Source organism: Pongo pygmaeus, chromosome 12 (genome assembly GCF_028885625.2).
Source record: "Pongo pygmaeus isolate AG05252 chromosome 12, NHGRI_mPonPyg2-v2.0_pri, whole genome shotgun sequence".
Classification (NCBI taxonomy): Eukaryota; Metazoa; Chordata; class Mammalia; order Primates; family Hominidae; genus Pongo; species Pongo pygmaeus.
Window position 1 is genome coordinate 64,188,318 of NC_072385.2, and position 22,026 is coordinate 64,210,343.

General features: G+C 37.4%; 1 protein-coding gene across 3 annotated transcripts in view; it reads left to right on the top strand.

Annotated features, from left to right (window-relative positions):
• The window catches only part of GFPT1 (glutamine--fructose-6-phosphate transaminase 1), a 62,235-nt gene extending 41,264 nt beyond the window's left edge, over window positions 1-20,971 (top strand). For 2 of the 3 annotated variants that reach the window (XM_054474108.2, XM_063648643.1), the window contains 9 exons: window positions 177-272; window positions 3,948-4,045; window positions 7,628-7,748; window positions 8,137-8,294; window positions 16,448-16,562; window positions 16,825-16,952; window positions 17,819-17,986; window positions 19,177-19,338; window positions 20,018-20,971. In XM_054474108.2, coding sequence (XP_054330083.1) covers window positions 177-272; window positions 3,948-4,045; window positions 7,628-7,748; window positions 8,137-8,294; window positions 16,448-16,562; window positions 16,825-16,952; window positions 17,819-17,986; window positions 19,177-19,338; window positions 20,018-20,062 — 1,091 coding nt within the window. In that variant the 3' untranslated portion in view covers window positions 20,063-20,971. Of the gene's footprint in view, window positions 1-176; window positions 273-3,947; window positions 4,046-7,627; window positions 7,749-8,136; window positions 8,295-16,447; window positions 16,563-16,824; window positions 16,953-17,818; window positions 17,987-19,176 lie in introns of all 3 variants that reach the window. The other variant, XM_063648644.1, reaches the window with a different exon arrangement.
• The last annotated feature ends 1,055 nt before the right edge of the window (window positions 20,972-22,026 follow it).

Consider the following 22,026-nt stretch of genomic DNA (forward strand, 5'->3'; position numbering starts at 1 on the left):
TTTCCACATAGAGTAAAATATGTTCACCCAATCTTTTAGGCAGTCATGTCTATTGCATGACCTTTTGTTATATTTTATTTATCAAGATTATATTAAAGGAGAGAGACTTTTAGTTGTGTACAAATTCTTTTATTTGATTTGTTTTTGTTTTAATTATGTGATTTCTATTACTGTAGGCAACTTCAGTTCATTTATGCAGAAGGAAATATTTGAGCAGCCAGAGTCTGTCGTGAACACAATGAGAGGAAGAGTCAACTTTGATGACTATACTGGTAATTACATGTGAATTATTTTATTATTTCAGTGTCTCTGACAGTAGGAGGTGCCATTAACAACCTGAAAGTTAATTGCCCTTAATAGCCTTGTAGAACAACTACAGCTGCCAGCCATCAGTGGAGCCCAGCCATCTTGGAAAAAGTTCTTTAGTGTATGATTCTACCTATATAAGATATCTAGAATAGTCAGATTCACAGAAACAGAAAGTAGATTAATGGTTACCAAGGGCTGTGGGGAGGGGAAATGGGGAGTTACTGTTTAAAGGGTACGGAGTTTCAGTTATGGGATGATGAAATTACAGAAATGGATTGTAGTGATGGTTGCACAACAATGTGAATGTGCTTAATGCCACTGAATTGTACATTTGAAAATAGTTAAAATGGTAAATTTTATGTGTAGGTCACCCATTGTGTACCAGGGACTGTCCTAGGCACTGTGAGTTCTAAGAAGAATGAGACATGGTCCCGTTGCTGGGCAGCTTACGTGTATCTGCCTGGCCTAGGTTTCCTTTCTGAGTATATAAATAAGTAAAAGTGTGAACTTCCCCAGAGGTCTTTCAGGTATTTGCCTGATGCCTTTGGATAACCTATACCCTCCTGCATTTTTAAGGTAGAGGTGAGAGTACAACACTCCCCCACCCTTTTTTTTTTTTTTTTTTTTTTTTAGGATGGAGTTTTGCTATTGTTGCCCAGCCTGGGGTGCAGTGGTGCCATCTCAGCTCACTGCAACTGCTGCCTCCCGGGTTCAAGCGATTCTCCTGCCTCAGCCTCCCAAGTAGCTGGGATTACAGGCATGTACCACCAGAGGAATTGTATCTGCCTCTGTAGACAGAGGGGGTTGTTGAAGATGGTTGAGCTGGAAGAACTGGGAGAGTAGCAGTAAATTCTTTTATGGTATTTATGGAAATGAGGTCAGGAAAAAGATTTGTTTTATAAGGGAAGAAAATGAGACAAACTTTGGGAAGTTCACGGTTTTAAAAAGTACTTTTGGCTGGGTGCAGTGGCTCATGCCTGTAACCAGCGCTTTGGGAACCCAAAGCGGGAGGATCACTTGAGCTCAGGAGTTCTAGACCAGCCTGACCTCCTTTTTACTAAAAATTTTAAAAAAATTAGCTGGGTGTGGTGGTGGGTGCCTGTAGCCCTGGCTACTGAAGAGCCTAAGGTGGGAGGATTGCTTGAGCCCTGTAGATCGAGGCTGCAGTGAGCTCTGACTCCACCACTGCACTGCAGCCTGGTTGAAAGACCTGTCTCAAAAAAAAACAAAAAACAAAAAAGAGTACTTATATCTGTATTATGTACATAAAAGTTCTGTAATAAAACAGGATAGCTGTCATCTTTTTTGTTGTTAGGATGAGGCGATTGAGGCTTTCAGTTTGCCAAAGGTCACATTGTTAGTCATTTATTGAACCAAACTAGTCCCCATGTATTCATTGTTCTAAGTGCTCTCCATCCCCTCCCCTGTCCATCAGGCATTCTTTCTTTTGCCTGTAGTGATGGCCTACCTCATCTCAAAGGGATCAGGCTTTTCTCAAAAGCATCACATTTAGAGCTTTGAGCAGCTCCTTTCAGAACTATCCCAACTCTCCTCAGCCACCAGAAATTTCTAGGACTAATTTTAAGGAAACACCGTGGCCAGCTAATCTCACTGTCTTACATCCATGTCCTTCTTTGGCATCATCTGCAATACAGGTCTTTCTGGTAGTTGGTCTGCCTTTTTTTTTTTTTTTTTTTTTTGCTTTGCTTTTATATTGAGTCTTTGCCTTTGCATGACCCTGATTCAGCCTTTTACTGTTGTTTCCTTTCTTCCCAAATATTTGTAATTAATGCCAAGGTCTGTGGAAAACTCTGTAGGCAGAAGTACACAAACAGGCTTGGTCTAGTGCAGTAACAGCAAGAAGGCCAGTCTGGCTGGTGTGGCCTGAGTAAGAGGGGATGTGCTAGGATATTAGGTCAGAGTAAGCAGGAGACAGGTCTTATGGGACTTGAAGGCCAAAGTAAGTAGTTCGGATTTGATTATAAATTATTTGGGAAGCTAGTGACACTTTGTATTTTGTTTGGTTTTGTTTTCTACTTGGCTAATTTTTTAAAATAGAGAAACATACCTTCTTTCATTATTGAAATTCAAAAAGGAGAACATATAATTATTCAAAAGATAAAAAGTAAAACACGTACCTTGGTTTTATAGTATAACTAACTAAGATAAAAAAGAAGGTGGACTGGCTGGGCGCAGTGGCTGACACCTGTAATCCCAGCACTTTGGGAGGCCAAGGTGGGTGGATTACTTGAGGTCAGGAGTCCGAGACCAGCCTAGCCAACATGGTGAAACCCTCTCTACTAAAAACAGAAAAAAATTAGCTGGGTGTGGTGGCTCACAGCCTGTAATCCCAGCTACTAAGGAGGCCGAGGCTGGAGAATCGCTTGAACCTCGGAGGTGGAGGTTGCAGTGAGCTGAGATTGCACCACTGCACTCCAGCCTGGGCTACAGAGCAAGACTCTGTCTCAAAAAAAAAAAAAGAAGATGAGGAGATGAAGAGAGCAGGGGCAGAGTAGACAGACTGAAAATAGTTCAGAGAGAGCAGCAGGATGAGGCCCACGAGGAGGTACCTGTCATTCTTCTCAGCCAGATTTGGAATTATTTGAGTCCAGAAGCTCTCAGTGCCTTGACCACTATATTTACTTGGTGGGTGCTTAGGGAATTTTAGTTGACCTGTTGAATGAATGTTGAATGGGAATTTCTCACAGATAGAAAACTAGCCTGTGTGGAAGGATTTCTGGACAAGACACGTGGAGAACAACATGTAAATAGCTATAGAAACTGAAAAAGAGGACAGACTTCACTGGAGGGTCTTTATGTTTTTAAAGGATCACTGTAAGAGATCCTTCTGGTAGCATATGGAGAGCAGACTACAGGAGGTGGAGAACAGAAGAGAGAACTGGAGAATGTTGCTGTCGTCTAGGGAGAGATGCTGGGTTTGAAGATAAATGTGGAGGGATCAGAACAATCAAGCATTTTGACTGAAGCATTAGGGGAATGGGGACGGCAAAGACTGAGAGGAGAGTGGGTTTATGTTACTCTACAGAGCACCTTTCTGGGCACCAGAGGGGAAATAAATATAACTGAGATAATGTTTTTCCCAGACAGGTTTATTGAGACATAATTAGATATAATAAAATTCACCATTCCTAGTGTATAACTCTAAGTTTGACAGACCTCTACAACATAGTCATAATCATAACCTCCACAAAGTCAAGATGTAGAACAGCTCCACCACTCCCAAAATTTCCTTGCACCCTATTGTTGTCAACCTCTCCTCCAGCTCCAGCCCTCTACATCTAATGGTCTGTTTTCTGTGTCCTCTACTTTTGCCTTTAAGATAACTTTCAGAGAGAAGAATGTAAAAATAACTGAGATAGAATGTAATAAATACTGTAATTGTGTGAGGATGTAGAGAGGTGAGTAAGGTCAGTTACAGGTTTGGGGGGGGCCAGTAAAGTTGTGACTTATTTAATTTACTTTTCAAAATTACAGAGAACTGTGCTTTCCAAGAGGAATATTAATTCTTTAAAACAGCAGTATTCTTCCTCATATTGGCAGTGGATACTCACAAAATGCGATTGCCTAGTTTACATGGTTCTTTGCTAAATAATTATGTACACAAACTTTTATTTCAGTGAATTTGGGTGGTTTGAAGGATCACATAAAGGAGATCCAGAGATGCCGGCGTTTAATTCTTATTGCTTGTGGAACAAGTTACCATGCTGGTGTAGCAGTAAGTGCTTTTTAAAATTTTAATTATGTTGAATATTAGAGAATATCTATAGACCAAGTAGTAGTCTAATAACATACTGTGTAAAACTATGTTTTGTTAATGTGTTGTCTTTTCCCTTTTGTGATAAAAAAAGAAGGTAAGGAGAGAAATTACCAGCTGCTTGGAATTATTTATCCGTGGAAGATCTGTAGAAAAGGACCCTAGATATACAGATAGACCTCCTGCAGCAGACTTCATGAAAGACCAAGAGGGGGAGTTTCTCTACTGTCCTAGACTTGTAGCCTAGGGAGCTTGCCTACATGTATAAGAGCTGTCATTAGGTTTTGCTTAGCATTGTTCACTTGCCCTAGACAGATGGCCCGCATCATGTGTGAACCTCAATGCAGTTTTACTTTGTGGGCACATTACTGCAAAGAAAAGTAGTCTGCTTTTTTTTTTAATCAGATTTTATTCTTTAAATTGTTCTTTTAGAAGCTGAAATTCAGTATCAAAAACGTGTATTGTCAGTGCAGAAGCATAGGTATATGAGGGTCTTTTATTCCAATAAAAGACCAATATTTGCCCATGTAGTTTCCTTAGGAAGAGACAGTTTATGTGCTGCTGATGTCAACTGTTATAAACAGAAGACCTTTACATTCAATTTCTGCTTTTAGGATTGATTTCCAAAGTTCATGTCATAATTTATTTATTTGCTGAGGCATAAATATTTATTAGGAGCCATTTATTTAAGCAGTGAGTGAAACTTATCTGGTCACCTGCCCTTGCATCTCAACAAGCTTTGCTCTTTTCTAAGACTACACCAAATACCTCCTCCCCTCCTTCCCCAAAATTGTATGGTCCTAAACAGAAAGTCCATGTAATGTTGAAGAGTAGAGGTCTAAAAAAGTGATTGTTTTGTCTGAGCGTTGTGGCTCACACCTGTAATCCCAGCACTTTGGGAGGGCAAAGTGGGAGGATCACTTGATGCCAGGAGTTTGAGCCTGGGCAACATAGTGAGACCCCGTCTCTACCAAAAAAAAATTATCAGGGTGTAGTGGCAACTCCCTGTAGTCCTAGCTACTTGGGAGGCTGAGGCAGGAGGATCACTTGAGTCCAGAAGGTGAGGCTGCAGTGAGCCTAGATTGCACCGCTGCACTCCAACCTGGGCAACAAAACCAGGCCCTGTCTCAAAAAAAAAAAAAAAAAAAATTTTGAAAACAGGAAGAAGAAAGACGTAAACACGTTAGTGGTGGCTTAGATCTGTTACTGAATGAGCCCTCTATTCAGAAATAGAAAATTTGATTAAATGCTTCATCTATTGCTAAGACAACATTGGGGCAGAAATTATATACTCTGTTAGAATTCTCTAATGTAAGATTTTTTGTTGTTTCGTGGATGCCAAGACTACTGTAGTTAACAAACATTAGAAATCCCCCTGTGGTTTATCAGACAAAATAGTACCATTTATTTTATCCTGTTTTACGTTTTTGTTGTTGTTTCATGACACATTTGCATTTTTTTTTTTTTTTTAGTATCTGTATCCTGAATGATAACTGACTACACTCTAATCATTCTTAACCCATTTATGCCAGAGGTTGCAAAATTTTTTTGTGAAAAATCATCAGACCTTGGTGATGACCTTGAGCAGTAGGATATAAATAATTCCCACAAGCTTAGCGTTCCAATGGATGGAACACTAGGCATAAATGATTTAAGTATAGCCTACTTAATATGCTTTTCATAATTTTAATTTTCTCTAGGTTTTGTAGTGGCATTCAGTGGAATTTATAGCATTAAGTTACTCTATTGTGATGGAAATATGTCATTTTGTGTATTTATAAACAGTTGTTTGCAGCTGGGTGCAGTGGTGTGTGCCTATAGTTCCAGCTTCTTGGAAGCTGGGGCAGGAGGATCACTTGAGACCAGGAATTCGAGGCCACGGTGCCCTATAATCATGCCTCTGAATAGCTACTACACTCCAGCCTGGGCAACAAACCAAGACCCCATCTTTAACCAAAAAAAAAAAAAGTTGCCCCAACTAAAAGAATAAACTATTAATTAGCACAGATAAATCTTGAGATTACTTTTTTGGGGTTTATTACTTTTAAATATCTGGTAAGCCTCCAGATTTCTATCTTTCTCTCTTCTTTCCCCATCTTTTTATTTTGAAGAATATGATTCCAATGTAACATTTATATTATAAACTGGGTGAAAAGGTTTTGTTTACATTTATTTGTGGGAAAACATTTAGCATTTTAGTGTCGGTAACTTAATTATGTATAATAAGATATATTAATGGAAAAGAATAATAAAAAATAGGAGCATTTTATCTTCAGTGATTTTCTTTACATGATGTTGTAGTATTGTTAAAAAATGCCAAATCAAAGTTATTTAATATTTTTGGGGGATCCAAGTAAAACGATTCTGTTCAAATTTGTGGGCAAGCAAAAGTAAAAGGGCTATGAAATAAGGGCACCTTTAAGTTCTTTATTGCTGAGAAGGAGGAAAGCTGAGATGGGTGAGAGATGGGGAGGACCACTTGCCTGAAGAGACTGGTGAAAGGCTGTCAGGATAGGTGAGCTCCAGAGTTAGAATTAAAGCAACACTAAATGTATACATTGGTTGAGCTTAAAGTTTTTGCTGCCTAAAAGATAATTTTTCTGTTGTTTTTGATTTTCCGATGTTTAGTGTAAAAATAATTAGAACGGAAATTTACTGAAATGAAGGTTAAACTACCTTTTGCACAGAGGCATACTGCTGCCTACTTCATTCCGCCTGCCCCATGCCACAAAGGTTGAAAATAGTGAGCCCTCTTAAACAAGATTTCTAAAATATATTGACTTCTTTTGGGAAATGGTCATATTTATGAATACGTACTTTTAAAGTGTTTAATTTTTCTCTCTATATTTGTACATCTGTTATCTGATTTGAAACCCCTCACTGACATGGGTATTACATGAATTTTCATTTTAAAGATTAGGAATTGGGAAGTTAGAGATAACACACAAGCTGACTCAGAGCCATGCTTTTTCCACTTCTCAAAATGTTTTATATGTGTGGGTATGTTTCCTTATGAGAATGTATGTGGCCAGGCGCAGTGGCTCACGCCTGTAATCCCAGCACTTTGGGAGGCCGAGGCAGGCAGATCATGAGGTCAGGAGATCGAGACCATCCTGGCCAACATGGTGAAACCCCATCTCTACTAAGCTGGGCATGGTGGCGCACGCCTATAGTCCCAGCTACTCGGGAGGCTGAGGCAGGAGAATCGCTTGAACCCGGGAGGCGGAGGTTATGGTGAGCCGAGATGGCACCACTGCACTCCAGCCTGGCGACAGAGCGAGACTCCATCTCAAAAAAAAAAAAAAAAAAGAATGTATACATGGATAGTTGTCTAAAGAGACTGATAGTAAAATGTTAGCCATGCTTATCTCAAGTGGTAGGATTTTGATTTTTTAAAAAAATATTTTAATCTGGGTTGTTTTTATTTTCTAACGTGTCATTTTTGTAATCAGAAAAAGCAAAAACTATACATTGAATCCAAAGAAGTCCAATGAAAGAGTATTTGAAGGAAAGTTCTGTGACCAAGTCATCTTTTCTCTGCAGACACGTCAAGTTCTTGAGGAGCTGACTGAGTTGCCTGTGATGGTGGAACTAGCAAGTGACTTCCTGGACAGAAACACACCAGTCTTTCGAGATGATGTTTGCTTTTTCCTTAGTCAATCAGGTGTGTTAATTTTAAAAACTTAAAGGGAAGGAAAGTTATTCTTTCTAATAATTCTAGCATATCGTGCCAAAAGCTGATATTTAAAGGTAAACTGGCATTGCAGATGACTTGACGAACACAGATTTATTTTAATGTTACATAACTCTTTATGAATTAGTAAAAATGAACACCTTTTATGTTCAGAGAGCTGGATTTTCAGTGACAGAGAAGGAAGAGATCCTGAGAAGCCATATTACTTAAAGTTTTATAAATTTATTAAGCAGATGTTTTGTATTTTATTTAAAACAAGTAATACTGTTGAAAGTGTGGTCAATTTGTTTTTGCTCCTAGGAAACAGCATATGCTAAAACTGTTCTGTGTGTTATGGTTGTCCCTACTTTTTACACAGGTGAGACAGCAGATACTTTGATGGGTCTTCGGTACTGTAAGGAGAGAGGAGCTTTAACTGTGGGGATCACAAACACAGTTGGCAGTTCCATATCACGGGAGACAGATTGTGGAGTTCATATTAATGCTGGTCCTGAGATTGGTGTGGCCAGTACAAAGGTAAATTCTTGACTCATTTCTCTGATGATTATTTAATCATAGTGTCAGTGAAGCAGACTAGTCTGTAGACTAGTCTGTATCTTATTTTTGTTAGCAGTTATAGAACTCACATTTTACTAATCATTGTAATTATTGTAGGACTTAAGGGTCAGATAGATAAAAGATTTGTCATTCTCTCCCTCTTCCTAATAGAGTTTAAAAGGGACTTATGTATATAGTGTAAGTCCATTTTGAAAAGGTCTCTGCTGGCTATCCTTGTCTGTCGCTTACTGCCCTCCTGCTGGGCACAGTAGGATACATAACAAGTATATAACATCCCTTTCTTTTATGAAGTATAGTCTGGAATTTGAAAACAAATTAGAAACATCCACTTTAACCATTTTTGGAATTTTTATTTACCTATTTATGGTTTCTAATAAATAATGTAAAAATATACATACTACCTCTGAAAGTTTGTAAGGAGGAATACACCTTTGGTATAAAATTTGGCAACTGCCAGGCATGGTGGCTCACGCCTGTAATCCCAGCACTTTGGGAGGCTGAGGCGGGCAGATCACTTGAGCTCAGGAGTTCCAGACCAGCCTGGCCAACATGGTGAACCCTGTCTCTACTAAAAATACAAAAATTAGCCAGGTGTGGTAGCACGTGCCTGTAATCCCAGCATACCCGGGAGGCTGAGGCAAGAGAATCACTTGAACCTGGGAGGTGGAGGTTGCAGTGAGCTGAGATTGTGCCACTGCACTCCAGCCTGGGTGACAGAGCGAGAGTCCATCTAAAAAAAAAAAAATTTAAAATTTGGCAATTAAAAAAAATTTTTTAATGAGTATTGTATGACAGTATCTTTCTCTTTAGATATTGCTCTGGGGAGGTTTAAAGGTACTGTCCTGTTTTTTGAAGGCCTAGTAAGACTACTTTGCTCTTTGGAATTGGAATATGCATAAATTTAGGAGGCTAATAAAAATAGGAAATCTTAGAAAGTTGTATAAATACAAGAGATGTTATCCCTCCACAAGTGTTTTTTTGGGGTTTTAGGTTTGTTTGTTTGTTATTTAGAGACAGGATCTTGTTTTGTCACCCAGGCTGGGGCTGGAGTGCAATGACAGGAATCATAGTTCCCTGCAGCCTCAGACTCATGGGCTCAAGTGATCTCTGCCTCGGCCGCCTGAGTGGCTGGGACTACAGATGCACCAGTCTAGTTTTTTTTTTTTTTTTTTTTTTTGAGACGGGGTGTCACTATGTTGCCCAATGTGTTACTTTTTATGATTTCACATTTTTGTTTTCTCAATATTTTTCTGCTTAAGTTTGATATTTCTTGCTGATTATCTAATAAGATGTTGGGATATTGGTGGATTTGAGTTTAATTAAAGGATTGTGGAAGACAATGTTAATGTGTACATAACCGCATTTGAATTCTTTTCCCTCAAAGATTCTCATAGAGAATTTTTTGTAGAAAGTTTGTGATTCTTACATAAAAATTCTTCTTTTCTGCACATTGTGCACATGTACCATAAAACCTAAAGTATAATAATAATAATAATAATAATAATAATAATAAAAGAAAAAAAAAGAAAAAAAAAATTCTTCTTTTCTTTTTCTTTTTCTTTTTTTTTTTTTTGGAGACGGACTCTCACTCTCTTGGCCAGGCTGGAGTGCAGTGGCGCGATCTCAGCTCACTGCAACCCCCGCCTGCTGGGTTCAAGTGGTTCTCCTGCCTCAGCCTCCCAGGTAGCTGGGATTACAGGCACCTGCCACCACGCCTGGCTAATTTTTGTATTTTTAGTAGCGATGGGGTTTCACCATGTTGGCCAGGCTTGTCTTGAACTCCTGACTTCAAGTGATCTGCCTGCCTCGACCTCCCAAAGTGCTGGAATTACAGGCATGAGCCACTATACCTGGCCCCCACCTTTTTTTTTTTTTTTGGAGACGGAGTCTCTCCTCTTTGTCATCCAGAGTAGATAGAGTGCAGTGGTGCAATCATGGCTTACTGCAGCCTGGACCTTCCCAGGCTCAGGTGATCCTCCCACCTTAGCCTCCTGAGTAGCTGGGACTACAGGTACAGGCCACTACCTATGCCTGGCTAATTTTTGTATTTTTTGGTAGAGACGGAGTTTTACCATGTTGCCCAGGCCAGTCTCGAACTCTTGGGCTCAAACGATCTGCCTGCTTTGGCCTCCCAAAGTGCTGGGGTTACAGGCATAAAAACTCTTGAGTGAGATTTTTATTTCTTGGGTATTTCGATATTGTTAACACTGTAATTTACAGAGTGCTGAAACTTGAATTTTCTCCATATGGTAATTAAAACGTGTTACATGTTTGTGCTTGGGTTTCCATCCTTTGGCTGATTAAATGACCAGCCACCTTTAGTAGCACTTAAGGATTTGATTGGGGGATTGGAATCCCAGAGACTCTTTATTTATAACAGATTGTGAAACAAGGGCTACAACGTGGTGTATGTGGGATATGGGATTGTTTGGATGGATGCCATTGACTTAATCTTTTCATAAAATGTTTCTGGAATTGTGAGCTGCCAAGGGAAATATATATTTTACATTTCTCATTCCTTTGTTTATGAGAACTTTAATTTGCCTCAACATTTTAGGATGATGATTTTCAAATATACAGCAGAGTTTTAAAAATTTTACGTACAGGCTGGGTGCAGTGGCTCACAACTGTTATCCTGGCACTTTGGGAGGCTGAAGTGGGAGGATCACTTGAGGCCAAGAGTTCAAGACCAGCCGAGGCATCACAGGGAGACCTTATCTCTAAAAAATACAAAAATTAGCAGGGCGTGGTGGTACGTGCCTGTAGTCCCAGCTACTCAGGAGGCTGAGGCACGAGGATCCCTTGAGCCCAGGAGTTTGAGGCTGCAGTGAGCCATGATCACACCACTACACTCTAGCTTGGATGATAGAGTGAGACCCTGTCTTAAAAAAAAATAATAAAAATTTTACATTAGCATTGGTATACCCACCATCTAGTTTCTACCATAGCATATTCACCAATTTTAAGTGTACAGTTTTAGTAAATTCATTTGGCTGTACAACTGTTATCACAATCCAGTTTTAGAAGATGATCACCTGAAATACTCCTTTGTTTTTCTTTATAGTCAATCCTCACTCCTACCCTCCAGCCTCATACTCAGGAACTACTGTTTTCTCTTGCTGTATTGTGGCATTTTCTAGAAAATTCTTGTAAATGGAATTGTATAACACGTCTTGTGTGTGTAGCTTCTTTCATTTAGCCTGAAGTTTGTTTTTTAAATAAAGCCAGTTAAATTTAGCAGTGAGGTATTGTATACCAACTTTAGTAACTCTAATCCTAATGAGTTCTAATGACCCACTATTGGACTAGCCTAGCCTGAAGTTTTTGAGATTTGTTCATGTTGTTATTTGTATCATTAGTTCTTTCTTTCTGCAAATCATTTTTTTAAATATCTTTTTATTTTGAAATAACTATATAGGAAGTTGCAAACATAGTACAGAGAAGTCTTACATACTTTTTACCCATTACCCCAATGGTTACCACCTGTATAAGAAATTAGCATCTTTTTAGTACAGACTTTAATTTTTTTCAAAAATGACTCTTAAAAAATTGAGTAAGTATGGCAATTTAGTATTACTTTCATTTTTCTTGGATTCTAAAGTAATTTTATTCAAATGTCTTAGACATTTTGGGCTTAGTTACTTACAATAAGTTTTGGGTTATTTAGTCACAGACCATTCCAGGTGGCAAATAAGAGTTTTTATGTTAATGGGTATTGAAAGAAGTTGATTATTATTACTATTATTATTATTATTTTGAGATGGAGTTTCGCTCTTGTTGCCCAGGCTGGAGTGCAGTGGTGTGATCTCTGCTCACTGTAACTTCTGCCCTCCGGTTTCAAGTGATTCTCCTGCCTCAGCCTCTCAAGTAGCTGGGATTACAGGTAATTGCCACCACATCTGGCCAATTTTTGTATTTTTAGTAGAGACTGGGTGTCACCATGTTGGCCAGTCTGGTCTCGAACTCCTGACCTCGTGATCCACCCGTCTTGGCCTCCCAAAGTGCTGGGATTACAGGCGTAAGCCACCGTGCCCAGCCAAAAGTTGATTATTGATCCTAATCCCTGGGCCCAGTGATGGAGCACATAGAAGAATTCTGTGATCTTGCCTGTAAATTCTCAACTTTGCCTGAAACTGTCAGGATTAGAGGGATCTTACTGAGTTTCTCATAGTATCAGACCATAGACAATTTGATACTGCTGGAGGAATTGATGGGTATAAATGGTAGGTTCAGCAATTTTTATATGTTGTTGCAGGTGTTTAGAATTTCACCACAGTGCTGACTTTTGTTGATTAAAAAAAATAAAAATGTAACTTTGTTTTTGGCTGAACAAAAAGAAAAACCAAGTTTAAAATTTCAGAGTCAGCATTTTCCTGGTAAACTCTTTCAAACCTCAGTAGATTCTGAATGTAGGGTATAGCTTATTTTTCCTCATAATTGGTTTCCTGGTATGTATTGATGAAATTAAAAATATGAAATTGAAATTAGAAATTAAACTGTAATAGCAATGCAATGGAAAAACATATGGATTAAAGTTGCTCCGTTTAATATTTGTACTTAAAAACTAGTATTCAGATGGTTTCAGTTCAAACAAATAAACACTAGTTTGTAGAATAACATTTTTAGTTATGGGCTACAGGAGCTGGAATACTCATTATCTGATCAGTTTGGATTGGAAACAGTTTAAGTATTCCAGGGGTCCAAGATACCTCTAACCTGGTAGTATGTTTTGTGATTAATTGATTTATTGAAAAGTAAACCACAGTAGAAAGAAGTAGACTGGAAGAGTCTGGAATTTAGAATATAGATGTGCTCATTAGTCTTGGAGGCAGAGGACTCCAAATTCACTTTAGTGTTATGGGAAAAGATTCCGGTCTGCTGGTGGAATATAATAGGTGTACAGGGAGGCAGTTGTGGAGGACCATGTGAGCAGCTGGAGGCTGGGAAGTCCAGCAGGAGGAAACAGGGAGTCTCATTTAACTATTGGGGTGATAAGGAGTTACCAGACTGTGATTTTATTATAGAGGGAGTCTCATTATCCACATCATGCCAGGAAATCACTAATGGAGTAATCCCTTATCAAGAGAAGAGTAATAGAAATTCAGCATATAATCCACACGCACACACACACAACCCTCAGAATAAATTTCCTAAAGCTAAAATTATATCTAACACCGTAACTGACAACAGCACAATAACCTACTGAAAGAGATGTAAATAAAAGCCTCAAATATCTGAAACATAAAAATGTTTTTCAAAATAACTATTGGATTAAAAAAAATCAGAACTACCATTAAGAAAGACTTACTAGAGGCTGGGCGTGGTGGCTCACGCTTGTAATCCCAGCACTTTGGGCAGATCACTTGAGGACAGGAGTTCAAGACCAGCCTGGTCAACATAGTGAAACCCCGTCTCTACTAAAAAAATACAAGAAAATTAGCCGGGCATGGTGGCGGGCGCCTGTAATCCCAGCTACTTGGGGTGGCTGAGGCAGGAGAATCACATGAACCCAGGAGGCTGGGGTTGCAGTGAGCCGAGATCACGCCATTGCAATCCAGCCTGGGCAACAGAGCAAAACTGTGTCAAAAAAAAAAAAAAGAAAGACTTACTAGAAAAAAGTAAACAATGAATAAGAGGGGTAAAAATTTAGAGTGTGTGGCCCAAGTGATAAATAGAGGGAAATAGCATTAAATTCCTAGCACAAATTGATGAAAATGCCATATTTTTAAATGGAAAGATTGTTTTGTAAAGAAATGACATATCTTGGGTTAGAATTAGTGTTCCTTCAACTTGCACTAAAATTAATTTCAAACGGACTAAAAAGGAAAATGTTAAAAAAATAAAAAGGAACAATGAAAACAACAGAAGTAATAAAATTTAATAATACTTAGTTTTATGTAGGATGTGGAAGGATTATCTGAGTCTAAAAGTACTACGTAGAAGTTAAAAAATTATGTCAGTCAGCACCAATATAAAAGGTCGAGTCCACGATGAGAAAAAATATTTGAGACATAACAATAACTACCTTCTTTTTTTTTTAAATTTTAAAGAATAGTATTTTATTGAATACGTTTTATTCACAGAAAAATAAGCTTTAATCTACAATGAATGCCAGATTATACAGCAGAAAGCAATTGTCTTAGTTTTCCACACAGAAAGGTTCTTAGTAAGTGAAAAAACCATAAAATTATATTCAGAAATATAGTACTCTGTCTCAAAACATTTCACATGATTATTCACAATACTAATACAATTAGATCAGTCATTCAGTCAGGTTAAAATATAACAGTAATAAAAAAATGCAAAATCTAACATAAATTACATTAAAACCCTTGTTACATCAAACCAAAAATGCAGATTTATTACTAAATCCAGAAAAATGGTAACATATATAGTAATTTAAAATATTACGTTAATGATACAGAATAAGAAAGTGGTAAACTCTAAAAATCTGTAGGCATATCTGCAAACTAGACTTCAAAGTAGAATCTGACCACCCAAACATTAATGTAGCATTTGTCTAATTTTTTTGTTTTGAACAATAACTACCTTCTTAAAACCAATTTGAATAAACAAACTCAAGTTGAAAAACAGGTGAGGAACAGCAAAGTCAGTTGTCAAAAGAGAAAATATAAATGGTCAACAAACATGAAAAAAAAGCTTAGCTTTAGGATTCAAGATATGTATGCTAAAATAGTAGTGAAGGTTCATTGTCCAGCAGTCAAAATGGTAAAAGTTTGCTAAAGAGATAATTCTCAATATTTCACAGAACTTGACAAAACAGGCACATCTCACAGTCACATAAAGTTAGTAAGAATGAAAATAGTCTTGGCAGTAGGATTGTGAGTTTTATACATTCAATTCTGTATCCTAAGAAACTAATTGTCTTTTAGTTGAAGCTGTCATCAATAAAATTTATAGTATGTTTTGAGCCTGTATATCAGGGATTATACAGAAGTGAATGTTACATTTGTCTCATTTAATTGTCATGATAATCTTTTAAGTGTCATGTACATTTAACAGATTGGGTATCTGAGGCCTAAAGAGATGAAAACTGCTCAAGCTTATAATGTAACTTGACAGAGTTCGGTTTTAGGATTACACTTCTACTGTTATTTAGGAGTGAAAGCAAGTTATAAAATTGTAAGAAAATAATTTTCTTAACTATGTAAAGAAAAGAAAAACAGTAAAAACTTTAAGGCAGTATTCACAAGTGTGATTAATAGCATATTATTAATGTAATTGTTTCTATTAACAGATGAGATTAAAGATTATTATTTCTGTTTACTTTTCTACAATTGTACTTTCTTTCTTTCTTTTTTTTTTTTTTTTAATGAAAACTTAAAACATAAAACTGGGAGTGAGGAACAGGCAATAGGCAAAGGTGGAAATCAAAGAGCAATTAAAAAAAAAATCCAGCAATACCAGTGCAAGTACCCCAAGGAGAGTTTATCAAGCACTTGCCTTTTGATTTACACCAAAAACTAAATGTGGTTAGGCACATGCTGATTTGCTCATCTTTTCCTTCCTTTCTTAGGGATATTAGGAATTTTATAAGCATTCAATGGATTTTAAGGTGTTTGGCTTTTGTATCTAAGAAATAAAGGTTGAGTCATTTGTTCAAGATTCAGAAAAGGAGAATAGTGATAGATTTCCCAAGTACTGGTTCAGTTCACTGTTACTAAGGTAGTTTATTTTTGTGTTTTGGAGACAGGGTCTCACTCTGTCCCAGGTTGCAGTGCTGTGGTGCAATCCTGGTTCACTGCAACCTCTGCCTCCTGGGCTCAAGTGATTCTCCTGAGTAGCTGGGACCACAGGTGCACACCACCACACCCAGCTAATTTTTGTATTTTTTTTAAAGACAGGGTTTCGCTATGTTGCCCAGGCTGGTCTCAAACTCCTAAGCTCAAGCGATCCACCCGCCCCGGCCTTCCAAAGTGCTGAGATTACAGGCATGAGCCACCATGCTTGGCCCTAACGTAGTTTTAAAAGATAGAGAATATATACTCTAAAACCAATGGGAATTTTATTTTCAGCTTTTTAAAATTAAAAGTTCTAAATTCTTAAGATGCAGCTGCAACTAATTGTCCTGCTTTTTTGTGATGTCTCAGGCTTATACCAGCCAGTTTGTATCCCTTGTGATGTTCGCCCTTATGATGTGTGATGATCGGATCTCCATGCAAGAAAGACGCAAAGAGATCATGCTTGGATTGAAACGGCTGCCTGGTACAAAGATACTCATATATTATACTTTTGTTGTCTAAGGGAGTGGGTAATAGGTAAAATTCTCTTCTTATCCTTGAAGCTGTGGCTTGTAGCTATTTAGTCAATAAGATCTTTCTACGTTTGCTCCGATGTATTAAAAAAATACCCATACTGATTGATAGCACAGAGGAATAGAAACACTGGTCTTTTGTTGTTTGCTACCAATATATTGTTATTTTATTTGTTTGGTTTATTGTCCTTTTTTGCTAATATTACTTCTTAGATATGATTAAGGAAGTACTGAGCATGGATGACGAAATTCAGAAACTAGCAACAGAACTTTATCATCAGAAGTCAGTTCTGATAATGGGACGAGGCTATCATTATGCTACTTGTCTTGAAGGGGCGCTGGTAAGTTTTCTCAGTTTTAATTAATATCAGTCCATTGACCTGCAGACCTGACACATAGTCATATATTTTTACATTAAATGAATGAAATAGGTAGAACTTTTGAAAGTGCTTCTGTATTTATGCATTGTGGTTTGTTTACTTTGAGAAAGTGCAACAGAGAACTCTGTTCAAAAGTGAAAATCAAAAAGAGTAGATTTTAGCATGACAAACTTGGATTTAGCAAGTAACTTGGGTTAATTTGTTCAAATATGAATAAAGATTAAGTTCTCTAGATAAGAAATTTAATTGAGGTCAAGCTGGGCACAGCAGCTCACGTCTGTAATCCCAGCACTTTGGGAGGACATGGCAGGTAGATCACTTGAAGTCAGAAGTTCGAGACCAGCCTGGCCAACATGGTGAAACCCCATCTCTACTAATAATACAAAAACATTAGCTGGATGTGGTAATGCATGACTATAATCCCAGCTAATTGGGAGGCTAAGGCGGGAAGATCACTTGAACCTAGGAGGTGGAGGTGGAGGTGGCAGTGAGCCGAGATCACACCACTGCACTCCAGCCTGGGTGATAGAACGAGACTCTGTCTTAAAAAAAAAAAAAAAAAAAGGGTTAACCAGAAGTATGAATATGTTCATGATAATCTAAAATCTTTAAAAAGTCCTGGTGGAGCTTTAAAACTTCCAATTACTTGTTGATAATATAGAAATAGTGATCTATTAACTTGTTAGATACATTTATAGATCAGTGGTCCTTTAATACTTTTGGATAGATAGACAGTGGCTTGACATATCAGATGCTTTTTATAATATTTACTTAAACATGGATTTTTGAAAAGTGGATTGAAGACAAATCTGGTTCTTTCCTATTAGAAAATCAAAGAAATTACTTACATGCACTCTGAAGGCATCCTTGCTGGTGAATTGAAACATGGGCCTCTGGCTTTGGTGGATAAATTGATGCCTGTGATCATGATCATCATGAGAGATCACACTTATGCTAAGTGTCAGAATGCTCTTCAGCAAGTGGTTGCTCGGCAGGTAAGTCGGGGGACTGTGAGAACACCTTGGGGATCAAAGAGGGGAGTCACGCTAGCTTATTTGAATGACTTACAAAACATGTTTTCACGTGTTAACTCATTTACTTTGGAATACAGCCTTTGAGGTTTACATGTGAGGAATCAGATACTTAAGAATTTTTTTTTTTTTTTTTAAAGATGGAGTCTTGCTCTGTCACCCAGCCTGGAGTGCAGTGGCACAATCTTGGCTCACTGCAACCTTTGCCTCCTGGGTTCAGGTGATTTTCCTGCCTCAGCCTCCTGAGTAGCTGAGATTACAGGCACACTCCACCACGCCTGGCTAATTTTGTATTTTTGGTAGAGATGGGGTTTCATGTTGGCCGGGCTGGTGTCGAACTCCTGACCTCAAGTGATCCACCTGCCTCACCCCCCCGAAGTGCTGGGATTACAGGCATGAGCCACCCCGCCTGGCCCAGATGCTTAGAGCTTTAAGAAGACCAAGGTCGTAGATCTCATATTGGGCAGAACCAAGACCAGAACTGAGGTCTTGGTCTCCACATCCTGTCTTCTTTTAGTTAACATATGCTACTCTTTTTTAATTTAATACTTCTAAAACATTTAAAAATGTATTTTAATATATTTTTAAGTATATATTTCAGCTGGGTGCAGTGGCACATGACTGTAGTCCCAGCTACTCTGGGGACTGAGGCAGAAGGATCACTTGAGTCCAGGAGTTTGAATACAGCCTGGGTAGCATAGTGAGACCCTGTCTCTAAAAAAGTAAATAAAATAAATTAAAAAAAAAATACACACACGTGATATATTTCAGGGGAAATCTAACATCTAGGTTTTAATATTATATAATTGAGTTTTCTTCAGATCAATTGGCTTTATATAAATTCCAAAAGATATTATTCCCTAAGCACGATGTGGTGGTAATGAACTTGAGCTTTGAAATTAGGCAAACCTGCAGTCAAGTACTAAGCCTGGTATTTCTTAGTTGCATGAGTTTAAACAAATTACTGGATCCCATAACGCTTCTGTTTCCTTGACTATAAGTAATACCAATCAGATTTACTACACAGGAATTTAAAGAAGTCTGTCCGTGAGGCTTCATATGGATTATGCATTGCAATTTTTGCACATTCATAAGCTATAGCCCTGCCTTTGCCCACCAGTGATGTTGTGTATGTGTGTGATTTTCTTTCCTAGGGGCGGCCTGTGGTAATTTGTGATAAGGAGGATACTGAGACCATTAAGAACACAAAAAGAACAATCAAGGTGCCCCACTCGGTGGACTGCTTGCAGGGCATTCTCAGCGTGATCCCTTTACAGTTGCTGGCTTTCCACCTTGCTGTGCTGAGAGGCTATGATGTAAGTCATCTATCACTGCAGAAATCTTGGGATGGTTTTTTACCTGGATACATTCTGATTTTTTTCTCCTAAATTTTTAACAATAGTGTTTGAGAAATCTATCAAATATATATCTGTCACCTGTTGTATTTTCATGGCCCAATTTGTAGGTTACATCACAACATCTTCTTACCCATAGAACTTGAAGGAACGTTGGGGTTCACCTCCAAGATCGTGACTCACCTTGGGTAGTCTCCACCTGTTTTCTTAATATAACCTCATATCTCTTAATAGGGCAGCTATTGGCATTTGGTAGGACAATACTTTTTTGTTTGGAACTGTCCCACACATTGAAGACTTTGTAGCATTCCTGGTTTCTCAGCCATTGTGGCAACCAAAACATTGTGCTTTTGTTTTTAGTGTCCCCTATGAGGGCTACTACTTCTGTAGAGGACCACAGTAGCTCTTTCTGTGTGAACTGGCACCTTTAGAATGCTTTTTCCTAACCAATTTCAGTTTTTTTCAGGACACATTATGTGATTATATTTTCTAACCTAATTCTTTGTAGTCTGTAATAAAGATGGTTAATGAACGTATTGTTTTCTGTTTTTATAAACAAAAATAATTTGCTTATAGTAACCACCCCCTTCCCCAGTCTATATAATCTCTCAAATCTTGCTTTTTTTTTTTCTTTTTGCAGGTTGATTTCCCACGGAATCTTGCCAAATCTGTGACTGTAGAGTGAAGAATGTCTATACAAAATGTACGAAACTGTACGATTAAGCAACACAAGACACCTTTTGTATTTAAAACCTTGATTTAAAATATCACCCCTTGAAGCCTTTTTTTAGTAAATCCTTATTTATATATCAGTTATAATTATTCCACTCAATATGTGATTTTTGTGAAGTTACCTCTTATATTTTCCCAGTAATTTGCGGAGGACTTTGAATAATTTAATCTATATTGGAATCTGTATCAGAAAGATTCTAGCTATTATTTTCTTTAAAGAATGCTGCGTGTTGCATTTCTGGACCCTCCACTTCAATCTGAGAAGACAATATGTTTCTAAAAATTGGTACTTGTTTCACCATACTTCATTCCGACCAGTGAAAGAGTGGTGCATTTAATTGGAGTATCTAAAGCCAGTGGCAGTGTATGCTCATACTTGGACAGTTAGGGAAAGTTTGCCAAGTTTTAAGAGAAGATACGATTTATTTTGAAATTTGTTTCTGTTTTGTTTTTAAATCAAACTGTAAAACTTAAAACTGAAATTTTATTGGTAGGATTTATATCTAAGTTTGGTTAGCCTTAGTTTCTCAGACTTGTCTATTATCTGTAGGTGGAAGAAATTTAGGAAGCAAAATATTACAGTAGTGCATTGGTGGGTCTCAATCCTTAACATATTTGCACAATTTTATAGCACAAACTTTAAATTTGAGCTGCTTTGGACAACTGACAATATGACTTTAAATTTGAAGATGGGATGTGTACATGTTGGGTATCCTACTTCTTTGTGTTTTCATCTCCTAAAAGTGGTTTTTATTTCCTTGTATCTGTAGTCTTTTATTTTTTAAATGACTGCTGAATGACATATTTTATCTTGTTCTTTAAAATCACAACACAGAGCTGCTATTAAATTAATATTGATATATTCAGTATTCTCTTCAACTTTGTCACAAGGAAGAATTTCCTGTAATTAATTTTAACTTTCCTTCACTGTATTGTTGCGTAAAACTAGTCCCTTAGTGCCAGTTTAGAAGTTATTTGTGATTGTTTGGAAGATTTGCAGGTCGTTGACCTCATCATTTCACTCTAAGTATATGTGGTAGGCTAAGCTCAGAAAAAGGTATGTATGCTTTACACTGATAGGCACCAAATTTAGTATTATATCCTAGGTATTTTTCCTCTCTGTATTTTCTGTGCTCTACCCCTGAAATATATTTAGGAATAAAGAAGATATAAATAGTGAGTGATATTGGGGTATGTTCAGCTTGTAAGTGTCAGAAATGGAAGTTGACAATTTGGATTAAAATATTTAAAGTAGAATGTTATTATTTGATACCCCCAAAATTGTGAGTAATAATTTCTTAATGGAGCTTTTCTGGCCAGATCTTCAGGGCTATAGGAGAGTGTGTTTGTTTTTGGTACAGTCCTTCTTTTTCAAAGGTTTTTACTTTTAAATTGTGAAGGTAAGCTATTTAGCACAATTATTTAAGTAAGCTGTCTTTTCCTTTCTTTTCTTTCTTTTCTTGTTTGAACTTCTTGGTGAGGTTAAGATTTTCTAATAGTTATTGTTGTTGCCAGAGAAGCATAGAATTCTGCTTGTGTCTTAGGGTTAGAGAAAGATTTGTTATATTTTGAGGTAATTTGGAAGGACTTTCATACATGGTGACTAGAAACCTGATCTTTTTAAGAATAAAATAGGGTCACTACATTATATATAATATATGGCTATTATAGCTATATTAATCTACTTTAATTGTTTCTAAGATTATTTTGTGTAAGTCAGCTAGTGTGTGTATAGTGTCATTTCTTATGTTTTGTATATTAACATTTTACAAACACAATTTGTGTGGGTTTGTAGCATTTCTTATAGTTTAAAGTATGATTCAGCATTCTAAGTTAAAACTAATATGTGAAGTCAGTCATTAGTCTGCATAATCTCTGTCTCCCTCTGTGTGTGTCTTTCTATAAAGCACATGTGTA